The following is a 23414-nucleotide window of genomic DNA, read 5'->3' as shown; positions in this document are numbered from 1 at the left end:
ACACTACTACTTCATTGTCAGTTTGCACTTAAATTCATGTTACATCCTTAGGCAGTTCACTTTCAAGAGATTTTGTCAGTTCTCATTAATGATGACAACAACACATTTGGTACATGTAGTAGCTCTTTAAAGTAAAAGAATCTGAGATTTTGAGACTTAACATGCATGATGAAAACACTTCAGTGTTCATTACTCAGTGAGCTCTGCACAGCCAGTAGAACTGTACTTTCCAGGTCTAAAGTAAACTCAGTAATTTAGATGTCCATACAGCCTGAAATCCTTGAAATAACCCTGCTATAGATAACACATGAAAGCGGGGCACACCCAGTGGGTGACACTTTGATGTCTGTGGATCGTCCCCCTCCGTCACCTTCAAAGGAAACACTCACTCAAGAGTGGAGACCAAAGCACAAGTTTTGGGGCAGTGCACCAATTTTGTTTCCTCCTAACATGACATGATACAGCACTTCCAGCACAGAAGGTTTAACAAAAAACACAAGCACATATGTGAGATTAGCTGCTTTAGACAAAGTTACAGAAGGTAAATAATGTCATCTAATGTTTTCGTATTTGACTTTGTCCATGTTTTCACTATTTCATTATTTATTTTCTTTCTGATTTTGTGATTTTATGCTGTGGTTATATCCATGTTTGCTTTTCTACAGAGGAATGTTACTTAGTCAGTGATTAGAAAAGGGCTCAAAGTTTTTAGTGTTCCTCTATATGTACTGTATGAACATGCAAGTCATGTTTATTTTTATGCATACTTTATGTCAAGTAATACTCAGCAGTATCAGCATATGTCCTGTTGCATTTTAATGAGTCTAAAGTCCTGCGGTTTCTGTACCATGTGTGCCAACAGATGTTCATTTTTTGGCATTTGTGGATAGCAAATTAAAGTGAGTGAGGCAGTGGAATAAGCTTTAACATCTGGATAACCAACATCATTAACAGCCAATAGTAAAACTGTGTTAGAAACATTCCTGTGGAAAAGAAAATAGAAAAAGCATTTGAAGTTACAGAAGAAGAAAGATTGGGAGCAAAATGTGGACGGTGGGGATGTAGGAGAAGAAATGTGCTTTGCATGTGGATTAAAAAAAAAACATTCGAAAATAGAAAAGAAGTTTGCAGTAATCGACTGCAGACAGACAAAAGTGAAGTGAAGTAAACGCAGTTGCCTTTATGATTGTAATTACATGTCTGCAGTTCAGTCCCTTGGACAGTTGGACACCAGAGTGCTGAAATCACTGTCACATTATCAACATTTGATTGTGCGTTTTTTATGATTGTCAAAATCAGGCAAAGCAGCTGACAGGTGAGAGTGATGACAGCAGGATATAATGCAGTCTGTGTGGATATTATACCCTCCAATAGAACAGCACAGCACTGACAGCGCTGATGAAATATTTATCACTGTTTCCATTTCACATGCTCTAATTGCCCTGTATCTGTCTAGAGAGACAGATGAGGACACACAAACAGAGGCAGTGAGAGGAAGAGACATGGAGAGAAAGAAGGACACAATTACTGTACACTGTCAAACATTAACTTAAGTAGTAGTGCATACCAGAAACATATTCACACGTTACAATCACAGTGCATGTTTTCAAATATTTCATTATAGCTTTGGATTTGTAAATTAATTTTTCATAGTTCTTCACATGTGTGTAAAACACAAGCTGACAATGCTGATAAATTTCCTCAGGTTGGTTCCAGTTTGTCATCTTCAGTGTGTTTCTTCCCTAGCGCATCGTTTCCACGCAGTTCTGTTTTGTCCATAACTACGGACATATTGTCGTAGTGTTCAAGGCAAGGAAATGCATTTCTTTGCGGATGGATAGAATCGCAATTACTAACATGAGAGCTAGTTTTCTGTTTTATATGCACATTGAGTGTTACAGAGACAAAAAGAGGACAAGTAATGGATAGCGACAAATAAGTTGCTATGCATTCGTGAAGTATTTTCTCAAAACACGTATGAACCACTAACATTATGCATGCACTCTATAGGCCAATGTTGACTCAGCTAGCATGCTACCAAAAATAGCTAGCTAAATATGTCGTCAAACCTTTCACTAAAAAACTTCATCAATCAGTTAGCGAATTTGTTTATGCTAACTTCCTGTGGCACACAAAGCATTAGGTCTGTACATTTTTAAAGTCTCCTTACTGGTGCATTCAGATCAAACGCAAAGACAATATTCATCTTGTTACAAGCCCAAATTTGATCGCGGGATAATTAATTTTTATAAGCTCAGTGAATTTCCCCGTCTGGAGCTGTGGAGCACCTGTAAATAGTAACTGTGACCAAAAAGTAGATGTTGACAGAATTTATCTGTCTTACCACATCAGTATGAACCCAAATCAAAGAGATTTCTTTGTGATCTGACTGTAATAAATGGATCAAAGGGATGCTGAAATAACAACATCATAATGCCGTCTCGTAAAAAGCCTGAATTCATGCTTCGTCAGGTCTGTCGGCTAGACAACAAGCAAACAACTTTTAAAATGCTTGTTCCCTGAATGGAGTTAGAATGGATCAGGGCTACACTGTGCTGAGACATATTTCCATGACTTACCAGGTAGTCCAACTTCCTCGCTCACTTTCCTCCATGGCAGCTCCTTATTTGCCTTGTCTCGGTACGAGTAGACATGTTATCGTACAGCTCTGGGTGTCTGCAAACGGCCACAATTAGTGATAATCATCCTCTCCTCCACTGTTGTTCATGAATGTCCGTTTTTTTAGACTTTGTATGTAATCTAGACGGGCAAATAATTTGCCTTACCTTTGGTCTGAATGCTCCATAAGACCGGACTTTGTGTTGACTTTCATGTGCCCAGAGCCATGTGGAAACAAGGCATAAGGCTGTGGCTGTACTTGATGCTACTGTCGTAGGTATGGCAAAGCTGTTGATGAATATTTCAGTGTCGGATTTCATCCGCTGAAGTTCTTCAGCTTGCTTAATGTTGTCTTGAACGTCAACAAGCTCCACCAGGATCTGAAGGAGGAAACACCAGTTGCACATAGACCTTTTCACAGGAGACATTTTTAGTTCTTCATAGCAGAAACAGCACAGGTGTAATGATGACATTCATATCAACATCGTTCCACTAGAGTGAGCTCATTCCAGGGTCCTGGTATTGTGCATGAATGTGTAGTGTCTGTGAATGTCTGTGGACAAAAATAATGTTAACTAACTTGAAAAGCGCATTCAGGGGAAGCTGGCTTTATTTGGTTTGATATTATTTGTCCTACATTAAGTTCACCATGTTTTTGTTAACTTAACCACTTGTTTTTATGTGTTTAATTGCCAGAAAATTATGTGATCCTGTCTTTTCAGACAAAGCATGTACTGTTTGTCAACCACAGAAGACGAGTCTACCCTACTCTTTTGTCCTTTGTTATAAAATGCAGGTATGTTACAGTATGTCGCTATATACAATGTGGTAAAAATGTTAGACATGCAGATTAGTTGCAAGACAGAGCATGTGCAGTTTGTCCACAAGAGATGACAAGTCTACCCTACTCTTTTGTCCTTTGTTACAAAATGCAGATTAAACCTGCTGTTACCACAAACCTGACCGGCTCCAGGACGTTCAGGCAGAAGGCGCATCACACAGATCACAGAGGTCACACTTGCTCACTGTCATGGTTTTTCTTGGCCACTCAATAGAACTCAGACATCGTTAATGAAATGTGTCTCACCTGTGCTTCTCCTGCCATGACAAAAAAAAATTGTCTGCTGTAGAAAAGGTCTATTACCCTTCCAGGAAAACATACACCTGAGCTTCTCTGACCAGTCAACATCACAGACAGTGTCATGTCAATACTGAGGTGCAGTTATCCTCCATATGAGACTGTCTTTTATGCCGTCAATGTTCTATGATCCAATATTTGTTTCATTTTTATCTATACAGCAAACAGTTCATGCTTGAAGCCTGCACTAAAATGACTAAAGTAATAAAGTTACTCTGCAGTAAGCTAATGTTGCATGCTTGCATCATAAGATATTTTGAATATCATTCTATAGTAATGTATGTGATATAACCCAGGGAGGTGGTCAGCAGCTATTTGCTACAGGATGTAGACTCGTCATCCTCAGCATGATCAAAATATTGAAGTTTTCAATCGATGGCTCTGCTTGTATTGCTCACCCGCTGTTATGTTACTTAACTTGCACTGGCTGATATTTTGTGCCTTCAGAGTCTCTCCGGTGTTCCTTCATGGTTTAGCGCCCCTGCTGGTCCTGTCTATGCCTATAATCGGCCCTGCATGTGGTATCTCTGCAGCTGTCTCTGCAAATGGCTGAAGTGTAGCTCCATTTCTGAGGAGGTGCACAATGTCAGCGACGGCTTAGCTTCGGTGGTCACAAAGAACAACCATAAATCCATTTTACATGGTCAGTGTTAGTTTACATGGTCAGTTTTATTAGCACAGGTGCAGTATGCGTTGGTTCAGGGGGCTCACTGAACCTCCTGGTGGCTGAAGCCAAAAATGCATGTAGGGATTTAAATTCTAGCTCTGTTTTTCAGAATTATTCAGAACTAATAATTTATTGTAATGTCTTGCTCTATAATAATAAAGGATAAAGCAATTATGTGACTGTGACAGAAGAAACTTTTCTGAGGGAACCAGAATTTAATTTTTAGCTTCTAAGATAAATCTTTCTTTCAAACAGCTCTGATGGAGCTCAGGATTTCTTAGGAGGATGGTGTTTTACTCCAAACTACTTCACTGTATGCATCTGGAATGTGTGTGACCTTTTGGATGTGTAGAAGAACACAGAACATTAATCAACATTAGATCCTGACTGAACCTGATGGTGTGTCAGGGTATTTAAATAACCAATCAAGTTAAGCTGCAAACATTTTTTAACATGGTTACGTACACAGTGTCAGAAGACAATAGCAACAAGCTTGGCATATACTCCAACAGAAGAGCATACAATTTGTTTCTGATCATTTATTTGTCTTTCACACATGAGCGCACACAACTGAAGCACACTCGCAACCTTAAAGTTAAAGTTTGTTAAAAGTGAATTTTCAATTTGAAAAGGGCTAAATTATACTGTAAGGCTTGAATTTTCCATATAGCCTTTTAAATCATTTAGCAGTCACACACATGAAACATGAAAACTGAAATATGCATACTCACTCATAGATGACTGCTCATCGTATAACAGAAAAATAGCTACCTGATTCACTGACTGCAAAAAAAGGGAACTTGTCACAAGGAGCCATGTCACATGACTGCTCAAGAATAAATGTATTACAAAATCAAACATAAAATAAATTCAAATGTGTTTCTTACATTCATCATTTCTATTTTATAAGTTTATATTATTACACTGTTTTTATTTATGTATACAAGACATCATTTTGTTTGACCTATTTTACACTCAATGTAGTGACATTTTTCAGCCGCTAGGGGTGTGCAACTATTACATAGCAATTATGATTATTATTATCAATAATAATAATACTCAAATCTCAATTACTGAAGCTATTATTACTGCTGTGGCTGCTGCACCACCTTCTCTCCCATTGTTTCTTCCCCCTCCCTCCTCTCTCCCCTCTCTTATCACCTTGGCTCGACTTTGATCTAAACGTCAGACCCGGGTGAACACACTAAATTCCACCGCGAAGTGATGATGTGTTGTCAACACCCCGTGGTGGCGCGTAAATAGGGAAAGAATTTGGGATGTGGTCTATTAAAGACGTTTTATTACTGGAGGTGGAGCCGCTTTCATTCCTATGAAAGCTGCTCAGGCTCCACGCCACGAAAGCTTGACTTCCCAGCTGTGAAAATACCTGGATCTGCGACCAAGCCGGGCCATGATTGATTTGATTTGATTTGATTGATTGATTGATTGATTAGATTGATTGATTGAAAGAAGGGCTGAGGAGTGTTCCATTTCCAGTTCCCTCCTCAGCTGCGGGGGGGTCATCACATTCTGCTCAGGGCCCCAAAAAGTCCAGGGCCGCCCCTGTGAGAGAGAGAGCGAGAGAGAGAGAGAGAGAGAAGGGGCGGAGAATGTAGAGAGAGAGGGAGAGAGAGACATACACACAGACAGGGAGAGAGAGAGAGAGAGAGAGAGAGAGGGCTCCGTCAGTCAGTCGGTCGGTATGTAGCAGCAGCGGAGCCTCTGCTCGGGATTACAAAGAGGGGAAAACGCGCTTTGGACAGCAAATAACACAGCGGGATTTTAAAAAAACCACCCGAGGATGAGACACACACCGTCCGCCTGAAGGAGACTCAAAAACACGCCGTTATTCTGCTCATTTATCACCGTTTTTTACGAAAATGGCGAACGACTCTCCGGCCAAAAGTCTGGTGGATATAGACCTGGCATCCCTGAGGGTGAGTGTGTTCCTCACAGACACCTTCACAGTGCATTTAATGTTTTCACATGCAGCACCGAGAGCAGGAGCACGCTGTGGGCAGTGCCGCGGCTGACACAGCCCTGCGGTGGCTTGTCTTTGTCTAATATATCCGCTGGCATGGGAGGCCAGCGAACCGGGCGCAGGCGGCTCGTACATCGAGCGAACCCGATTGTAAATACTACAGAGAATCAATCACACCCAGCCTTCATGTGTGTTTGTTTCATGTGCTCTGTCAACAACAGGATCCTGCTGGGATTTTCGAGTTGGTGGAAGTGGTCGGAAATGGCACCTATGGACAAGTCTACAAGGTTGGTGTGATCCTCCATCTCTCTCTCTCTCCCTCTCTCTCTCTCTTTCCTCCGTGTGTGTGTGTGTGTGTGTGTGTGTGTGTGTAAAAGCCTCAGCCGACTGAACTGACGGGCGGAAACTGGAGCACAAACATGCATTTATGTATTTTCCCCTCTCACGGTCTCAGGAACACGTTTGTTCTCACACGTCCCCTCCCTCCTTCACTGGGGACCGGTGCGGTCTGGACTGGATTATCTCTCTGATAGCGGTTTGGCCGCTCGCTGCTTCACATCCAGTCATTATTGGATGTAGTATAGCGATGCAAACATCATCCCTGGCTGTACACCTATTTTGGTCCTAAGGAGGTCCCTCCGCCCCTCCTTCCTCCTCCCTCCTTCCTCCTTCCTCCTCCCTCCTCCTCTCCTCATCCACACCCCAGTAAAATATCCCTTGCAGACTGCACGCTTTACATTGCACTGATCGGGCTAACCCCATCCGTGCATGACAGCCTTCACCACGCTGACCGACTTGTGCGCCATTGGGTGGGCGGTGTTTCATTGCGCATTTGTGCACACCATTGCCCAGCAGGCCTTTTGCTGGAGTGGCTCTGCGCTGCATTAATGGAGATAGGCCTGCTCATCCCATCACACACACACACACACACACACACACACACACACACACACACACACACATAGTGGAAAAGGCATTTGATGGAGACCTGGTGCTCCCGCAGCCCAGATTTGCACCTCTGTTGAGATGAGCAGCGACACCCTCCTGCTGTTGCCTGGTAGAAGTGAGAGGAGGAGAGAGGAGGACTGGGTCAGAGCTGATGGATCTGCTCGGGCCTGTACTGAGCTGCAGTAATCACATGCAGCTCTTACTTGTGAGGAAGTGTGCATATGGATGTTGTGCGTGGCTGATCGAAACCATGTCACTGACTGTGTTTGTGTACTTTACCCGGGCAAGAGCTCTGCTGTCTGCAGCGAGGAAATGGTTTGTTTGGAATTATGTCATATTAACGTCACGTGAGACAGAAGGCAGTTATAGGTAATATTCACATGGCTCTGACTCCTGAGTGCTCACACCACTGGATAACCCTACTTGCAGACATCTGTGTACCACAAACTGCAAGTCAAAGCTCTGTCCAGCTGTTATTGACTCTCATTTGCTTGTGGCCGGAGAAAAAAGAGCAATGTGCTTTTCTTTTCCTCTTTGTTGCATTGCAGCAAAGTGGTTAGACGGTTCCAAGGCCTTCTGGAGCAAATCCAAGTGAAATTCAGTGAGCCTTGATCACCTTGACTTGAAATTTGTGGTGCAAATGTCGAGCAACTCAGCATGCTGATGGCTACAGATACTGCAAGCTTAATTTAACATTGAATACATTGGCTGTATGATCAGTTGGCATTTGCCTAATAAGCATAAATTATGGTTTAATTGCTCTTTGATGTATATGTCCAAAGGAGTCGTACTCACCACTCAAATGTTGATATTGGCTGTATGTACCAAACAGCTAAATGTGCCAACTTCCAGATGGCACCGAAGGCTGCTTTAGTGCAGCAGAGCTGTAGATGATTCTGACACTTCATGATGAGGAAACACACCTGGAGACAAGTCGATAATCTGGAGGCGGGTCGCAGCAAGATGTGCAAAATGAAAAAGCCTCGTCCTCAGGCTCCTGCTGCAGTTTCCCTCAGTGATGGTCTTCACAACAGCCTCCAGTGTTGGCTAACGTTACTTTTAAATGTAACCCATTACGTTGCAAGATTACTGCCATTGAAAAGTAACTTGATTAAGTTACTGCCTTATTTACTGAGAAAAGTAACGCGTGGACGACTGTAGAGTTACCAAAGATTATGGTAAAACCTCTTTGCAACTTGTTGTGCATGTCAGTTATATTGCCGTCGTGTAGCCAACTGTACATGAACCTTTGTATGTATTGACTCTACCCTCCTTTTGTAGCCTTCTTTACGGCCCACAATCAGTAACTCCACAGGCTAATAATAAGAATGACAGATGCAATAAAACATTTACAGCTCTTTATTCTGCTAACAATCTGACAGTGAACTGAGCAGAGGCATGCAGTATTAAGCACAGCTGTTTACATGAAAACAATACAACACAGGCTCTTATAGACGAGTATATGATGTTTAAACTAATGAATACAAATGGGCTTTTTTTTCAAAACACATTCCCATTCCCAACATGTTGTTCTTGTCCTTTTTCACCCAAAAATTCCAAACGGTGGGAATATTTCCATGAAGTTGTTGCTGTCCTCGCTGTCCCGCTACATTCAGTTAGCTAGCTACACATGCGCACTGGCACAACTGTAGGTTTACCTTCCGCTGGCATGCAGCCACCTGCTGCAATGGCATTTCATCCTTCATCCATAATGGATGCAGACTGTGGATATGGACATGGTTCTAAATCAGGTGTAAACCCACCAGGATTGGCATTATGTCTGTTGCCATCTTGGTTTTTTGGAGTCTGAAGGGACCAGAGGACACACTGTGGTGGCGACTTGTCTATCATGAGGTAGCCCGACCCTAAAGCACACTCTACTTTATCATCTATTTACTCTCAAGGGACCGTAATTTACAAAATGAACATCATGCTATGTTGAAGAAGACTTGAAACTAGCAATTGAGATTAGGAAACTGTTTACTGACTCATAAGCTGCTTTTTGTCTCCCTGCTGGTCTTCAGAAACAATGCTGGTTCACGGCACTTTTCAGATACAGAAGCTGCGTCCTTATTTTATACAGTCGATGTACTGAAGCAGGTCATATGCAGAAAGTATATTTTGAGCTTTATTCTACTTCTTTTTTGGCATAATTTTATACTGCTCTGCAGTTTCCAAGATGATGCTCATGAACATCACACAAAGTTACTAACATACAGTACGGTGGCTCCAGGAAATCATGAAGTATATATGAGGAGCCATTTTGGGAGTCTGAGGAAGCGCAGCTGAAGGCGATGTTACTCACCTGAACTGCTGCAACAAAATGAGGTCACAAGATGTTGATAGTGAATCATCGTTGTTTGGACGTCATTCAGTCTGTCTGTCTCGAGATGATCAGAGTTGGTCAGCATGATAAACATCCAGTAGCTGAGCAGGAACAGTAAGGTGTCCACAGAACAATGTCAGGGTCTCCTGTATCTCCATCTCCGCCCCTGAGGATTACACCAGTGATCAGCAGCCTTCAACCGTTCCACTGCTCAGACGAGTGTCACTTTGTATCAGATTGTGTGGTGGTGGACAATGAGGACCGCCCTGAGGCGCACCCCGCCGTTACCTCCGCAGTGTGAACCAATGAAACGTGACGTCTCCTCATAATTAAGCACAGTGATGACCGTACGGGTGCGTTTGGTCATGTTTTTCTGTGCTGGTAGAAAACAGTTCCACGGTATCACATCTTGATTTGCTTTTGTTTGTTTTATTTGTGTTTTTGTGTGCCCCGGGGGAGGATGGCGGCTGAGGTAAACGTTTCATTAAGGCAGGGGACAAGTGGTTGTGGAAATGCTCAGATGCACTGGAACACAAATTAACCTTGACATTTTGAGTTTAGTTCCTCAGGATCCAGTGAATCATAACCATGTGTGCCATGCGAGTTTGAGTGAGGATGAACCAACCTCTTTTCTCTTTTTTGTCTGCCTCGCAAACATCTGACCCATGAGTGTGTGCGTGTGCGTGTGTGTGTGTGTTTGGGTCTGCGCACGTGCACTTGAGCCTCAACACTTTGTGATTGGCTGGGCTTCCCAGGCTAGCGAATAGCTGCACGGTGTGACTGACTGAGGCTTGTTGCAGCTGTGTGCACCGACAACAGCTGTTGGGATGGAAAAATAAAATGGGAGAGGGGTGGGAGGGGTAAAGAGAAGTAGAGAGACAGAAAAAGGGAGAGAAGGACTCACCCTTTAATCACCAAAGTCATCCATCCTCCATGACGTTTTCCTTGATCCTCGAGTGGTGATCAGCCTCAAGCTGATTGGTTCAAAGATTGGCTGAATTTTCCACCCATTAAAAGTCAGTTAGGAAATGTTTTGTCGACAATGCAGAAAATTGTTTAAAACGAGGCGGTTAATTGACGACAATCATCTCGAACAAAACATCAGCAATCAACAACAAAACCACGAATGCCAAAAGTCAAACACAGCGATAAGATAACCTGAACTTCTCTCACAGAAGGTCAGAGGTCACAGTGGTTCCATTAAACAGTGGGAGGTCAGAGGGAAAATTAGATGAGAGCTGAATAAAAGAGGCAGAAGGAATTTTTAAAACTCTGGGGTAAGACCACACTCAGCATGTGGGACTGGGAATCCCCCTCTCTGAGGAAATGGTTTAACCCATTTATGACTTGCAGACTCGAGTTTTAGCCTCACTCAGCTTCTCTTCTTCAAACCACAGCTGTAAATGTTTCAGGCTCACCGAGAGAGGCTTCCTTTAAGTGTATAAATTGTCCAAGATGAGCGAACAAATCAAACTTTTTATGGCAAAGCTGCAGTTTGTTACCTCGCTCGGTGTGGCTGTCGGCAGAGAGCGGGTGGATGTTTGTGAGGAAGTAGTGAAACGGCAGAAGTCATCAGTGCAGCGGTGAGAAGTCGGTGGCTCTGCTGTGATGGGCAGATCAGAGAACCACAGTCCTGTTCCTGCTACTCTTTCATGGATCCTCACGAAAGACGCTGAGTCACTGAAGATAGTAATATTGTTCAGATGCTCATAATCTGTGTGGATGTTGTAACTGTTGACATTAATTTGATTTTTCGTCATTCCCAAGAATATAAACTATCACTTTAAAGGTGCTCTGTGGAACTTCACTGTTGTGCGTGGAGGCGGTTGTTAGTTTATGTTAGCATTTCCAAAATGTTAGCTACTGTTGCGCTCTGTGAGGGGAGGGCAGAGAGAGAAGATTGAGATTGCACTGCAGGTGATTTTAGAAACTTCCTGTAACTGAATAAGAAAAACCCAAAGATGTACTGTATAGGGGTGTGATTTGATTTGATTCAATTTTGAATTCAATTCTTGGGTGTCTGATTTGATTCAGAATCGATTTTCAGTTCAAAAATTGATTATTGATTGAATGAATAGAAAAGGGAGCACTATTTTCATTCAGTCCATTTGCTTCAGTTTATTGTGTGCTGAACCATTAACTGGTCTCCTTAATTTGCTGAAATAAATTGTGAAACAACTGGAAATTAAGATAAACGATCTGCAACCTTTTCACTTTTCACTGTTCACTCCAGGGGGTCCATCGTTGTGCAAGACGCTGAGCAGAAGCAGAGTTTTTGAGCTCGGTTGTTGTTGCTGTTTATAGAATCATCAAGAGCCTATGTGACTCAGCGCGCAGGGATGAAGCAGATTTGTGCCTGAAAAATATGGATATGAAATCCCGCATGTCGCATTTTTCTAATGCGTATAAGTTAAATTTATTCCCAACTCTTATTAATTTAGCAAAATAAAATGTCAAAAATAGACCAAAATATCGGCTCCAACGAACCAACCCATAGAAGATACATTCGTCCAATCGCCCAGCCCTACCACAGAGTTTGTTTAATGTGTTGAATGCTGCTGTGTGTGTTTGTTAGCTTGTTAGCAGTTGTCAGCTGGTCTTGTTTGTATAGATTCTGAATCATAGGAGATAAGAATCTCGATTTAGTATGGGAATTGTTTTAATTTTTTGTAGTATTTTATTCTAACTAAGTTCCCTAATCCCGGGGATTCCTCTGAAGCCTTCATGTTGTCTTATCAGGGAAACTCCAGTGTTGGATATTGTGCACTGTAGATGAAGGCTACATTCTAGAGCGACTGGATTTTATCAAAAGTCATCATCTGATGTTCTGTCCACCAGAAATCCTGCTGATCCAGAACACACAGGCAGACACATTTTGTACCAGCTTCAGCCAGTAAACAATTATATTTTTTATAGGGTTGCATCTCATGATTATTTGCATTATTGATGAATAAATCAATATAGACCTCGAGGCAATCTTGACAAAATGCTCCAACTTACAGTCTGCCACCCAAAGGTGTCCAATTTACAGTCATAAACACAGAAAATCCTCATGTTGGAGAAGCTCGAAACAGGATGACGATGATATGAATACAGATGAAGCAGATAAAAAAACACTCTTCAAAGCAGTTTCACTTCCTCGACTTCCTGGCTTTCTGACAGGAAAGATGCTCATTCTGTTTTCCGTTGCTGATAAAGTGAAGCTGGGTGTGGCTCTCCACCATCAGCAGGGCAGAGCACCATCACTGAGCTCCTCTGAGGAAATGCACTGAATGCATGGCAGAGCCGTCTAAAGACCTAGTTCTCCAAATAAGGACTGCAACTAATGATCATATTATTCAATACTTTTTCAACTATTATTTGAAATTTTATTTACTAAACTACTGTAATAATTGTGAAAAAACCCATAAAAATGTTCTAGAGCCCAAGGCAACCTCTTCAGATTCAGCTCTTTTGATCTGACTTGTAGTCCATACCAAAATAATCAGTTTGGAGTGATATGAAAGAGGCAAAAGCAGCAAGTCCTCACAGTTCAGAAGCAGATATGAGTGAATTATTTTACATTGTTGCTCGATAAATGACTTATGATTCATAAAACAATTAATTAATTAATTAAAAACCTGTTGTTGATTCATTTCCAGATGACATACTAGTTGAATAATCGACTAATTGTTCTCAGCAGTGGAATCTTCCATTTTGATGAGAGCAATGATGCGTTCCATTAACCTTGGACGTCTGGGTTGGGAATGACATCGTACCTGAGTTGACCGGGTTCCAGTACAACAAGTCGTAAAACCAGTTCTAGTCAGATGACATTGACGATGATACTGTTAGCAGTACTGGTTGAAAACAACGGATTACGTGGTATTTTGTGTATGCAAACACCAAAGCAACATGTCCACAGATAGACGCCTGACAGTACGTAACGGTACGGTCTGTAAGACTGATTGATGAGACAAAAGTAAAACAGGAGTGCAGGAGCAGTACATTTTACAGCTTTCACTGCTGGTGATGTGCGGAGCAGCCATCTTGGATTTTGAGGTTTGGGTTGGTGATCCAACTTTCTGAATTGGAAATCGGACTTCATGGGGTGTTTCAGTTGAAATTGCCACCAGGGGAAGTTTTGACTTCCAAGTTCAGTTGGAACGCACCGAAAGTTTCTGAGGGAACGCTGATTGTTTAGAGTTGTTGGTATGTGAACAGTTATGTTTAATGTATTTATGTTTAAAGAAATCAACCCAAATAAATGTCTCTCAACTGCTTTAACTCAAAGACATACCAAGAAAAGTATATCAGTCATCAGACGCATAGTATTACATACCTCTTAAGTTTCAGTTGTTTTCTATAGTCCAGTCGTATGGGGAGCTATTTATAGGCGGCTCCGCTCTGTAAAGCGGCGGAACTACAAAGCTGTCAGAAGGAATAGACTCATGCAAAGCTGGCTCACCGGCCTTCCGGCCATTCAAAGTGGAATGTTAGTCTCGTCTGCGGTGACCTTTCACAGCACAGGAAGTAAAGTAAGGCCGCGACCACCAACAGCAGCAGCAACAGCAGCAGCCGCAGCAGCAGCAGTAAAGCTGCGTCTCCTCTGAGAACTTTTCTTTACAGTCAAAGCTGCTGTTATCTGCTGTGACCTTTGCAAACAAAAGAAGTGGAAGCTCTGCCACTGATAGCAGCAACAGGAACTTGACTTTGCCACGTTTGCGATGGAGAAGTTGTGATCCCGTCTGGGGCTGAACCTAGTCATTGTTTTCAATGTTGGTGAACAAACAGTGAATCAACCAACTCACCAGAACCTAAAATAATTTCTTTAACCTGTTTAATTCTTCTGACCATGTTTTAAGAGGTCTAGAAGTTGGTAGCCTCTTAACAGTTTTGAGCTTCAGACTGGTTTCTCTGATGGTTTAGGCGTTTACCACGACATGTCCTCACAGTGTTGAAGCATAAATGCGCAATTATAGATGCGGTGCTTCTCACAGAGGTGATTCAAAAGTGTCAGTATATCTATATGTCAATGATATATTTGATGACATATTACGGTCATATTATGGTATCAAAGCATTTTATAAATAGATGTTTTATTTTGCACAGAGGTGACATTCTTCGTACTCTTGTTAATGAGTCTGTTAGCAGTGACCAGCTCTGCCTGCTAGCTACAGTTAAGCTAAAAATAAGACACAGAGGCTCAGACAGTATCTGGGTCACGTTCTTTGATGCTCACTGTGTGGACTGATGAAGCCACTGTAATGCTGCTGCTGCTGCTGGTGGTGATTCTCTGTGGATACAAGTACAAGTCTGTGTGTTGTTTCATATTTACAGGCTTTTTGAACACATTCTGTCACAGATGCCATTTATTTATTGGTATTTATCGCTGCCTTTTTTTTTTACACGATTGTCATAAGGACAAGAGGGACACCGTTAGCTCGGGTGGAGATGGAACATCTAACCCTAGCAGGGTTTGTGTTTAACTGCGCTCACTTTATAATACAGATTTTTTTCGTGTTTCCCTGAACGCAGCACTGATTTCAGACAGTTATTGATGATGTCTGATGATGATTATTTTATTAACTGCCTCATCATTAAATTTGTTAAATGGCCTTCACAATTTTCCCACCATGTTGTCTTCACATTGCATGTTTTATCCAAACGACAACAAGAATTCAAAATTGTACAAACCCAGAGACAGGCACGAACACAACAAATGTATCTTATTACAAATTACAGATACTTGCTTATCAAATTCATAAAAAATGCAAAAATTGGTATGAAATGTTTTTATTAAATTAAAAAATTAAGTAATTTGTAATTTAAAAAATACACAAAGACATTCTTTACAAATGATATTATTACATTATAGCCATTTAGTAGCCTCAAAATGGTTTGGATTTTTTTGGGCCAGTTGTTGAATAGAGATGGACTGAGCTCTGCAATTGAAATTAGGTCTCTGATTTTGTATAAAACAGAACATATTTCCTAAAAACGCCCATAATGGAAAAACATATTTCATATAATAATAGTAACAATAATAATAATAGTAATAATAATAATAAAAATAATTATTATTACAATCTGCATCCCTAGCTGTCTGTCAGGACATGATATTACAGTAAAGTTGGTTTGTTAGACCAAAGACACTTGAGAACCTTTTCTGAGATGTAATGGCACCGTTGCTACCCTACTCTTTACAGATAGAAGAAGTCTGTGAAAGTGAGCGCTCTATTAACTACTGACTATCACAGCTTGTCTTGATTTCCACCTCGTCCCCGTCGTGTGGTTTGACACCTTCTCCCCCCTGCCGACCTGCGCTCGGTGCAACACACCAGCTAATATCACACCCTCTGCGTTTCACTTTTGGCTGCACACTTCCTGTATTTATGTTTTATTAGCCAGCAGGCAGTAGGGTGAGAACGCACTGTTAAACACAAGTTTTGTGGACAGAAGAAGAACTCTGTTTCCTTTCCCTCCTCTACCGACCCACCCAGCCACTCAGGCCCGGTCCTGAACGGTGGATGAAGATGACAAAGCTCTCCCTTCTCTTCTTCAGCTACTTAGAGCCCATCCTCCATGTGGAATGTGAGGTCAGGCTGCAGGAGAAAGAGGAGAGATGTTGGGATTAGGCAGTGGAGGATTTGAAGGGAGGGGATGGGGGATTGAGGGATGGATTCAAGAGGAGAAAAAAGAGCAGCAGAGGATGGTCAGTCGGTACCGAGCATCCCTCCTCCTCCACCCTGGTCACGTGTCTCCGTGGGGGCTTGATGGAAGGCACCATGGTGGCTGTAATCCCTCAGCATGAGACAGCACATGCTGAGGAGGGAGCCATCAGTATGAAGAGTAGAATATACTAAAAATCATACTGCTCTTCAGTTTTCCTTTTATCAGCTTACACAATACAAGAAACACACCTGTCTTCATTATCCAGTAGGGCTGCAACTAACAAATATTGTCAGTGCTGATTACTATATTGATTATTTTATTAATTAATCGATCAGTTGTTTGTTGAGACGTCCTCAACCCACCCAAAGATATTGAGTTTACTGTCACAGAGGAAAAGGCAGAAAATCTTCTCATTTAAGAAGCTGACATCATTCCTGGCGTAATTTTTTTTTCTCATGGAGGTACTCAAACTGATGAAATAATTATTATAATAGTGGACAACTAATCGAATAATCACTTCAGCTCTACTATCCAGTAGGATTATGAAAAAGATATATACCCTTTAGATGTTGAAGAGTTTATTGGAGCATGTGCTGAACATCTTTCAGCTGATCTGAAACAGTAAGCAAATTAGCATAAAAACACTGATGATGTTGAAGCTTGCTCACTGTAACACTGTGTAAAAGCCTCTCAGGCTCAGCTAAATGCCGAAAATTAAAATGTAAATCCAGACGGCAGCATCAGCTGTGTGTTTGTCCCACTGACTCTACTATACAAACTCATCATAATTAACGAATTACCCCTTTTTATTCTTTTGGTTTGATGTCTGCCGGCTCCTGTAAGTGTTGTTATATAATGCGGATGCAGTATGTGTCGATGGGGTGTTGGGTGGAGCGACGGATGCATGCAGACAGTGCAAACAGATGGCATGTTGTTGTAGCGGCGAGGCAGTGATGCTGAAGAGACAGAGAGGGTATTAACTGTATCTTGCTGGCTGTTGGGTCAGTGGAGCTGGTACATTTTCTCAAATTAAATACTGAAATATGATTCCAAATGTGCACCAAGTATCAAAACAAGGCATTAAATGTCTGGTCAGGTTCATAATCTGGTGTAGGCCTACTTCTTTGCTCAGAAAGTTCCTGAATCAAATCATCACTTTGTAGAAACAAATGCATGTATTTCTCAAAGTAAAGTATCAAATCAACTATCATTTTAAAGATGATGAGGGCTGTCAGAAAACAGTTTTAATCTTTAGATGTTGTGCAGTGATTTAATCTTGTATTCTTTTTCCTTCCTCTTCCTTATCTCTTGTTTTTGCTTCCTCATCCTCCCTCTCTTCATATTCTTCTAGTTCCTCTTGTCCCATCCCTAAACAAATATCACTCAAATATTCCAAGACAGATTTTTGATAAAAACAAAACAAACCAAAACAAACAAAAATAAACTCCAAATCGTATGTTTAAAACTCATTACCCCATCAATCTGTGAATGTGTAAATTACAGTCTGGAGTCTGTCTTAAAGGTGCTATTTGTAAGAAAAGTGGATTTTTTAGTCTCATTCCCAAAATGTCAAAAACGGACGCTTTGGGATGGAGGCATGGACGGTACAAATGGCACCTTTTAAACTGTTCGGCTTCAGCGGTTCGCTGTGGATAAGATTATCTAAATGCCTGAAATGTCATTTGTAAGCTGAGGTTGTGGGGTTTCTTCTCTGCGTGAAGAGGCTCTTGTGCGACCAAGAAGGAAAGCGATTTGTAGTTTATTAGGTTCATTAAGCTGCTATTATGGACAGACATCCCTTTGTCTGCTCCTCCATCCTCAGCTGCAGTCACACTGACGAGCAGACATGCTGACCAGTTAAAAAACTGCAGCCTCACACATAAACTGAAAGTTTCTATGACTAATAATGGCTTCAGGTGGTAGAGAAATGTTTCTTTGAGGTTTACTTTGCTTCATATTTCATCACTGGTAAATCAATCATGTCTAAGTATCTCCTGACGAGCCACAGCCTCTAAATACTTGATGTCCATGTGACCAAAACTGAAGTCCAGATGGAGAAGCAGCGTCAGGATCATCCAGCAAAACAAAAGACAAACAGATCCATCTGATTTAAAATAAACTGGCATCACATTATATTTTCAGCAAGTATCAGGACTTGTTTTGTCCTTCAAGAAGTTTGTCATTGAATTAAATCATTAGATCAAGTTGATACTGTTGAGCTTGAAATTGGCCAAATCCACACCTCTCTGAAACACTGTCACACTGGTAGTTGGCCATGTTGCAGGCTCATCGTGTCCCTGTAAGACAGAGTACAGAAAGACATCTTTCCATTTTCCTGGAAAACACATTAAAGATAATGTGATTACCAATTCAAAAAAATGTGCAAGTCTACAGCCATGCCAGTGGTGCTGTGAGCCTGTGCTTTGAGCTAAGCGCTAACATCGGCATGCTAAAAATGCTCAAAATGACAACGCTTACATGTTTATTCTAAGCAGGTATACTGTTAATACCATGTCCACAATCGTAGTTAAGCATGTTAGCATAGTGATACACATCTGAGGCTGATGGGTAGTTTTGCTGGCTTTTGCTCATAAACCAAATTGTTGGACCAGTTGGAGTGTTGACCTGATGATTAAAAGTCAGGGGATCACCACAGTGAGGGGAAGTTGAATGTGTTCACCAATTTCACGTAAGGCTGTCCAATAGTTGTTGAGTCATTTTACTCAAACATCTCAAATGCAAATCTCATGGTGGTGCCAGTGTAGCCAGAGAATCACCAGAGTCATTATGATGAATCATCAGGGGACCATGAATGTCTGTATGAAATAACATGACAGTCACTTCTGTAATTGTTGAAATATCCAGTCTCCAGTACAGATTGACCAACAGACCCACATTGCTTTCCCTAGAGCAGCTAGCATGGCTAAAAGGACAGAAGAGATTTTTGTGATTCAACTGGTCCATTAATATCCGTATGTGATCATTAATTATGGCTCTCCTGTAAAGAGAACTAACATTATATCAACCCAAGTCTAATTAAAGCCATTCTCTGGCTCCTTTTGTTAGCATAGCGTTTTAACTTTGGTAATAAAAACATGGAGAAGTCCTAACCATGATTTTTAATGTGGCTCATCGTCCTCTGGATGCACATGTACTTTAAACCAGATGGTGATCAGTAGTCTTCCAGCTCAAGCTGCGCACCAACGTAATAAAGTAGGAACTGTTGGAATTTGGTAAGTAAGGACACAGTGAGAGTTCAGGCACGGTGAGATGTTGTAGCTGCTACCGCTGCTGTACTAAGACTTGTATTTTCTTTTGTAAGAATAGAGTAGCCCCAACAGAAGCAAGGCCAAACAAATGATTTTACCTTGATGAGTGGGTCTTTTATTTTCCCCCATCCTTGGACTTAAGCTCAGCTAAATGATCATGAGTCATGAGTACACTCGCTGACTCTTCCAAGGTCAGAGCATCAGTCATGCGTGTCCACTGTTTCTTGATGGGTTTCATGCCTCTCTCTCTCTCTCTCTCTCTCTCTCTCTCTCTCTCTCTCTCTCTCTCTCTCTCTCTCTGTCTCCCCTCCTCCATCTCTTTCTTCCCAGGACTCCACCCTTATTGATTTTCCACAGCACTAGCTAGCATCTTGTACAACGGCCCCTTCATTCGGTTATCTCTGACCTGCTCCTGCCTGATTAAATCCAGTGAAAGCCTCTCTGTTAAGAGCCAAAATGGCCACTACCTGGGCGCCATGGGCTCTGAGTTTGGTTTTATACGGTCATGTGTACTCAAGTAAACATACATGATGATGTTTCAAAGCAACCGAACTTGCTTTGATTTTGGTTTAGTAAATGTCTGTTTATCATGTTGATGAATATGTTCTCTGACTTCACAAAGGTATAAGTATCACCTGTTGTCCTGTGGATCATTGCTGTGAGATAATTGGTTCGACTACACAACTACTATGTAGTTGGAAAAGTACTGTTTCTTGAGAACTGCCATTTTATTGCTTGCATGTTAATCTTTTTGTGTCTGTGCCTGTTTTGCTTCCCTTATCCAATGTTTTCTCAGTTTGTATCCAGACTGTAGCTCAGTCTGTGGAGTTCATACTTGAGGCTTGTTTAAGCCAACACAGTGTAGTTGGAGATTAATGACCCTGGGAATAGTTTGCAATAGGGCGAAATGATGAGCTTTGGATTACAGATTTATTTTTGGGATCTTGTTTGGGGAAGAAATTATTTCTTTTCCAGGGTTAAGACAATTTTTTGGCCGGGCCTTCCTCCAGTGGATCTGGCTCCGGCTAAATGCTGGACTTGTCCAACTGAAATGGACTAACTGTCCTGCCAGATGAAGGCATAACCCAGAGTCCCTCCTGTTGGCTTATTAAAGCTCCTCCCTCCGCCACACACACACACACACCAGCCAACTCTGCGTCTGGTCGAGGCTCTTAATGACAGTTGTTGGCCTGTCTGAGCTTCTGTGGTTTAAACGGGTGGACATGGCGGACTCGTGCAAGTGTAGTGTGTGTCTGTGTGTGTGGGGTGGGGGGGAGTTACTGTATGGGTGGCCATCTGGAGAGGGGAAACAAAGCTGCTATTGGGTGAGGGGGGGCTGTTTGTCCCTGGTTTAAGCTCAGGAGAAGTCTTGGAGAGCAGAGTGCTGAAGCGAGGGAGAAGTTTGCCTTTTAGTTCGACATGAAACTTGTCTTCTTTTGGGAACAGAAGTGTGTGTGGTCAGTAACTCTTGGATCCACCTGCACCAGTCATCTGTCTTTGCTTTCAGTTTTAAAACTGAGAGAACACGGCAGCTTTTCTCAAGATGGTGCAAAATCCTCATAAATCCATCAGATGAATATCTGGGTAGATTTGTGGTCAGAAGTAGTCCATACACTTGCAGCGTCATGATTCATTTTTTATGTACAATAGTGCCAAGTTTCATTAGTTGATCCAGCTTTGTGATTCTCGATGGAGTTTTGGTGAATGGTCCAGAATCTTTGAGACTTTAAAATTAAACCAGACTTACAGTCATCTTTTTCTTTTGTTTTGTCTAACCGAAAGTCATGAACTCAAACATACTCTGAGATCAGTGAATGATGGGATTTTTTCTCTTGGAATTGACTTAAATGATTAGTTAATTTTCAAAAATGTCAAATACTTCTCTGTTGATCGACTAATCAGTTAGGTAACTAATTATTTTGGGGCAATGTTATTGCTATAAAATTATTCTGGGGTTTCTGTAAAGAGAGTTGTCTAGACATGCTCTGATTGAAGTGTGATAAGAACTAAGAACTTTTGTTGTGAATTAGCACCGTCCACATCCCAGACCAAAGTAATGGAGAAAACATTGTTGGACATTTTTGGAGCTGAACCTGTGGATATCCACTATGAAGCTGGTGTCTCCCCGGTTGCTAAGTCGCACTAGAGCCACAGCTTTGACTGGACACTATATCGATATGACATTGTTATTGTGATATGAGACTACGCTGTATATTGTCTTAGATTTTGTATATCGTTATCATTAAGTGTTTTCCTGGTTTTAAAGGCTGCGTTACATTAATGTGATGTCATTTTTTTGAACTTACCAGACTGTTCTACTTGTTTTAATACTTGTCTTTACACACTTAGTCATTATATCCACATTACTGATGATTGTTAATCAAAAAGTTCATTGTGTTAATATTGTGTGAAAGCACCAGTAGTCATCCGTACAATATTGTTGGTATCGATATCGAGGTTGATCGAGGTGGTCAAAGATATCATGATACCTGAGTTTTGAGTTACCTGACATTTATGAAGTGCTTTCAAGGAGATTTCAACATATTAAGATATATATTGTGTATTGCAACATTTTAAAGCCGTATCGTCCAGGCTAACCTGAAGCTAAGTTATTAGTCTGACGAATATTTTCCTTTGTAACTGATTCATTACATGGTTTCTAATATGCCAAAACTAGTTAAAAGTGCACATCACAATTCAGTGAATAATCATGTCTCAGTTTTGTCTGTCCAGCAGTGAAAATCTATTCTATTTACTGCCCCATACCACGTAGGAAAAGTAGGAAATCATCACACTTGAGAACTTTTTTCATGTATTCTCTACTAGCTGTCCCACCTTTCATTCACTGTGGACCTCTTTGTCTGTGCTATACCCCTACTCTGTCTCTCCCTCACACACACACACACACTTGTTGCCGTAGCGATGATAAATCCTGTTTTTCTTTCCTGGAGCTCTGTGGCTTCTTTCAGCCCTGCACACAGCGAGGCAGCTGGCTGGGACGACTGACAGCCTCATTAGCTTTTGTTTTCATCTGCTTCAAAACACTGTGAGCCGGTCTGAGCTGTCACCTGACCACAAACCTCGCCGCGTGATTGGACCGTAGCGATGAGCCTCAGCCAGCTGACCGGAGCCCAGGGCTCTGATTGGGCCAGAGTTCCTCAAAGCACTTCCTCCTGTAGCCGGGCAGAATCTGTGCAAACTCCCATGAGTACTGAAGGGTTTGAAAACACATATAGGCTGCAGTCAAGAGAAAGACAGTTACATCTACAACTCTGCAATAGTTAGGCAGCCATACACAGGCCGAGTGATTCATTCTTGTCAGTATACCAGGAGCTACAAATAGCAGCTGTAGTTTTTGCTTTACTTGATGTTTACATGGTGGATGTTAAAGGCTCTAATAAGCAGAGGATGCACTGTGAGCTGTAAGGAGAGACACGGTCCTTCAGCTAAACTTGGAAACCTGTAATTAATCTAAAGTGGAGATCCGTGGTTTTCGTCTCACTGTGCTATCATTTGGAAAAAGCTCCTGAATGCGTGCGATGTTGTCGTGACTCTGAGACTGTTTGTGTTACCAGGCAGATACAGAAAATCAAACACACCTCGGATGTTGCTCACGAGGGAAGGGAGAAGCGAGTTTGAGTTGTTAAAGGAATAGTCTAATTTCCTTGTTTTCCCTCAAAGCCTGAGTCACAGTAGAGGGTCAGTATCAGTCTGATCTCTGTGCACCCAGCCCAAAGATGGGTCCAGTGTAGTTATGCTTAGCTCAGTGACTGGAGGCAGGGGGGACTGCTGAAATACACCATCTGAAAGTC

The 23414-nt window shown here is 41.7% G+C and overlaps 1 protein-coding gene across 2 annotated transcripts in view; it reads left to right on the top strand.

Annotated features, from left to right (window-relative positions):
- The first annotated feature begins 6144 nt into the window (after window positions 1-6144).
- LOC141002669 (mitogen-activated protein kinase kinase kinase kinase 4-like) overlaps window positions 6145-23414 on the top strand; it is a 106336-nt gene continuing 89066 nt past the window's right edge. For both annotated transcript variants that reach the window (XM_073474042.1, XM_073474041.1), the window contains exons 1-2: window positions 6145-6361; window positions 6627-6692. In XM_073474042.1, coding sequence (XP_073330143.1) covers window positions 6305-6361; window positions 6627-6692 — 123 coding nt within the window. In that variant the 5' untranslated portion in view covers window positions 6145-6304. The remainder of the gene's footprint in view (window positions 6362-6626; window positions 6693-23414) is intronic.

The sequence above is a fragment of the Pagrus major genome, chromosome 9 (assembly GCF_040436345.1).
Source record: "Pagrus major chromosome 9, Pma_NU_1.0".
Taxonomy (NCBI): domain Eukaryota; kingdom Metazoa; phylum Chordata; class Actinopteri; order Spariformes; family Sparidae; genus Pagrus; species Pagrus major.
The sequence above is the reverse complement of the archived record's forward strand: the minus strand, read 5'-3'. Positions and strand labels throughout refer to the sequence as shown.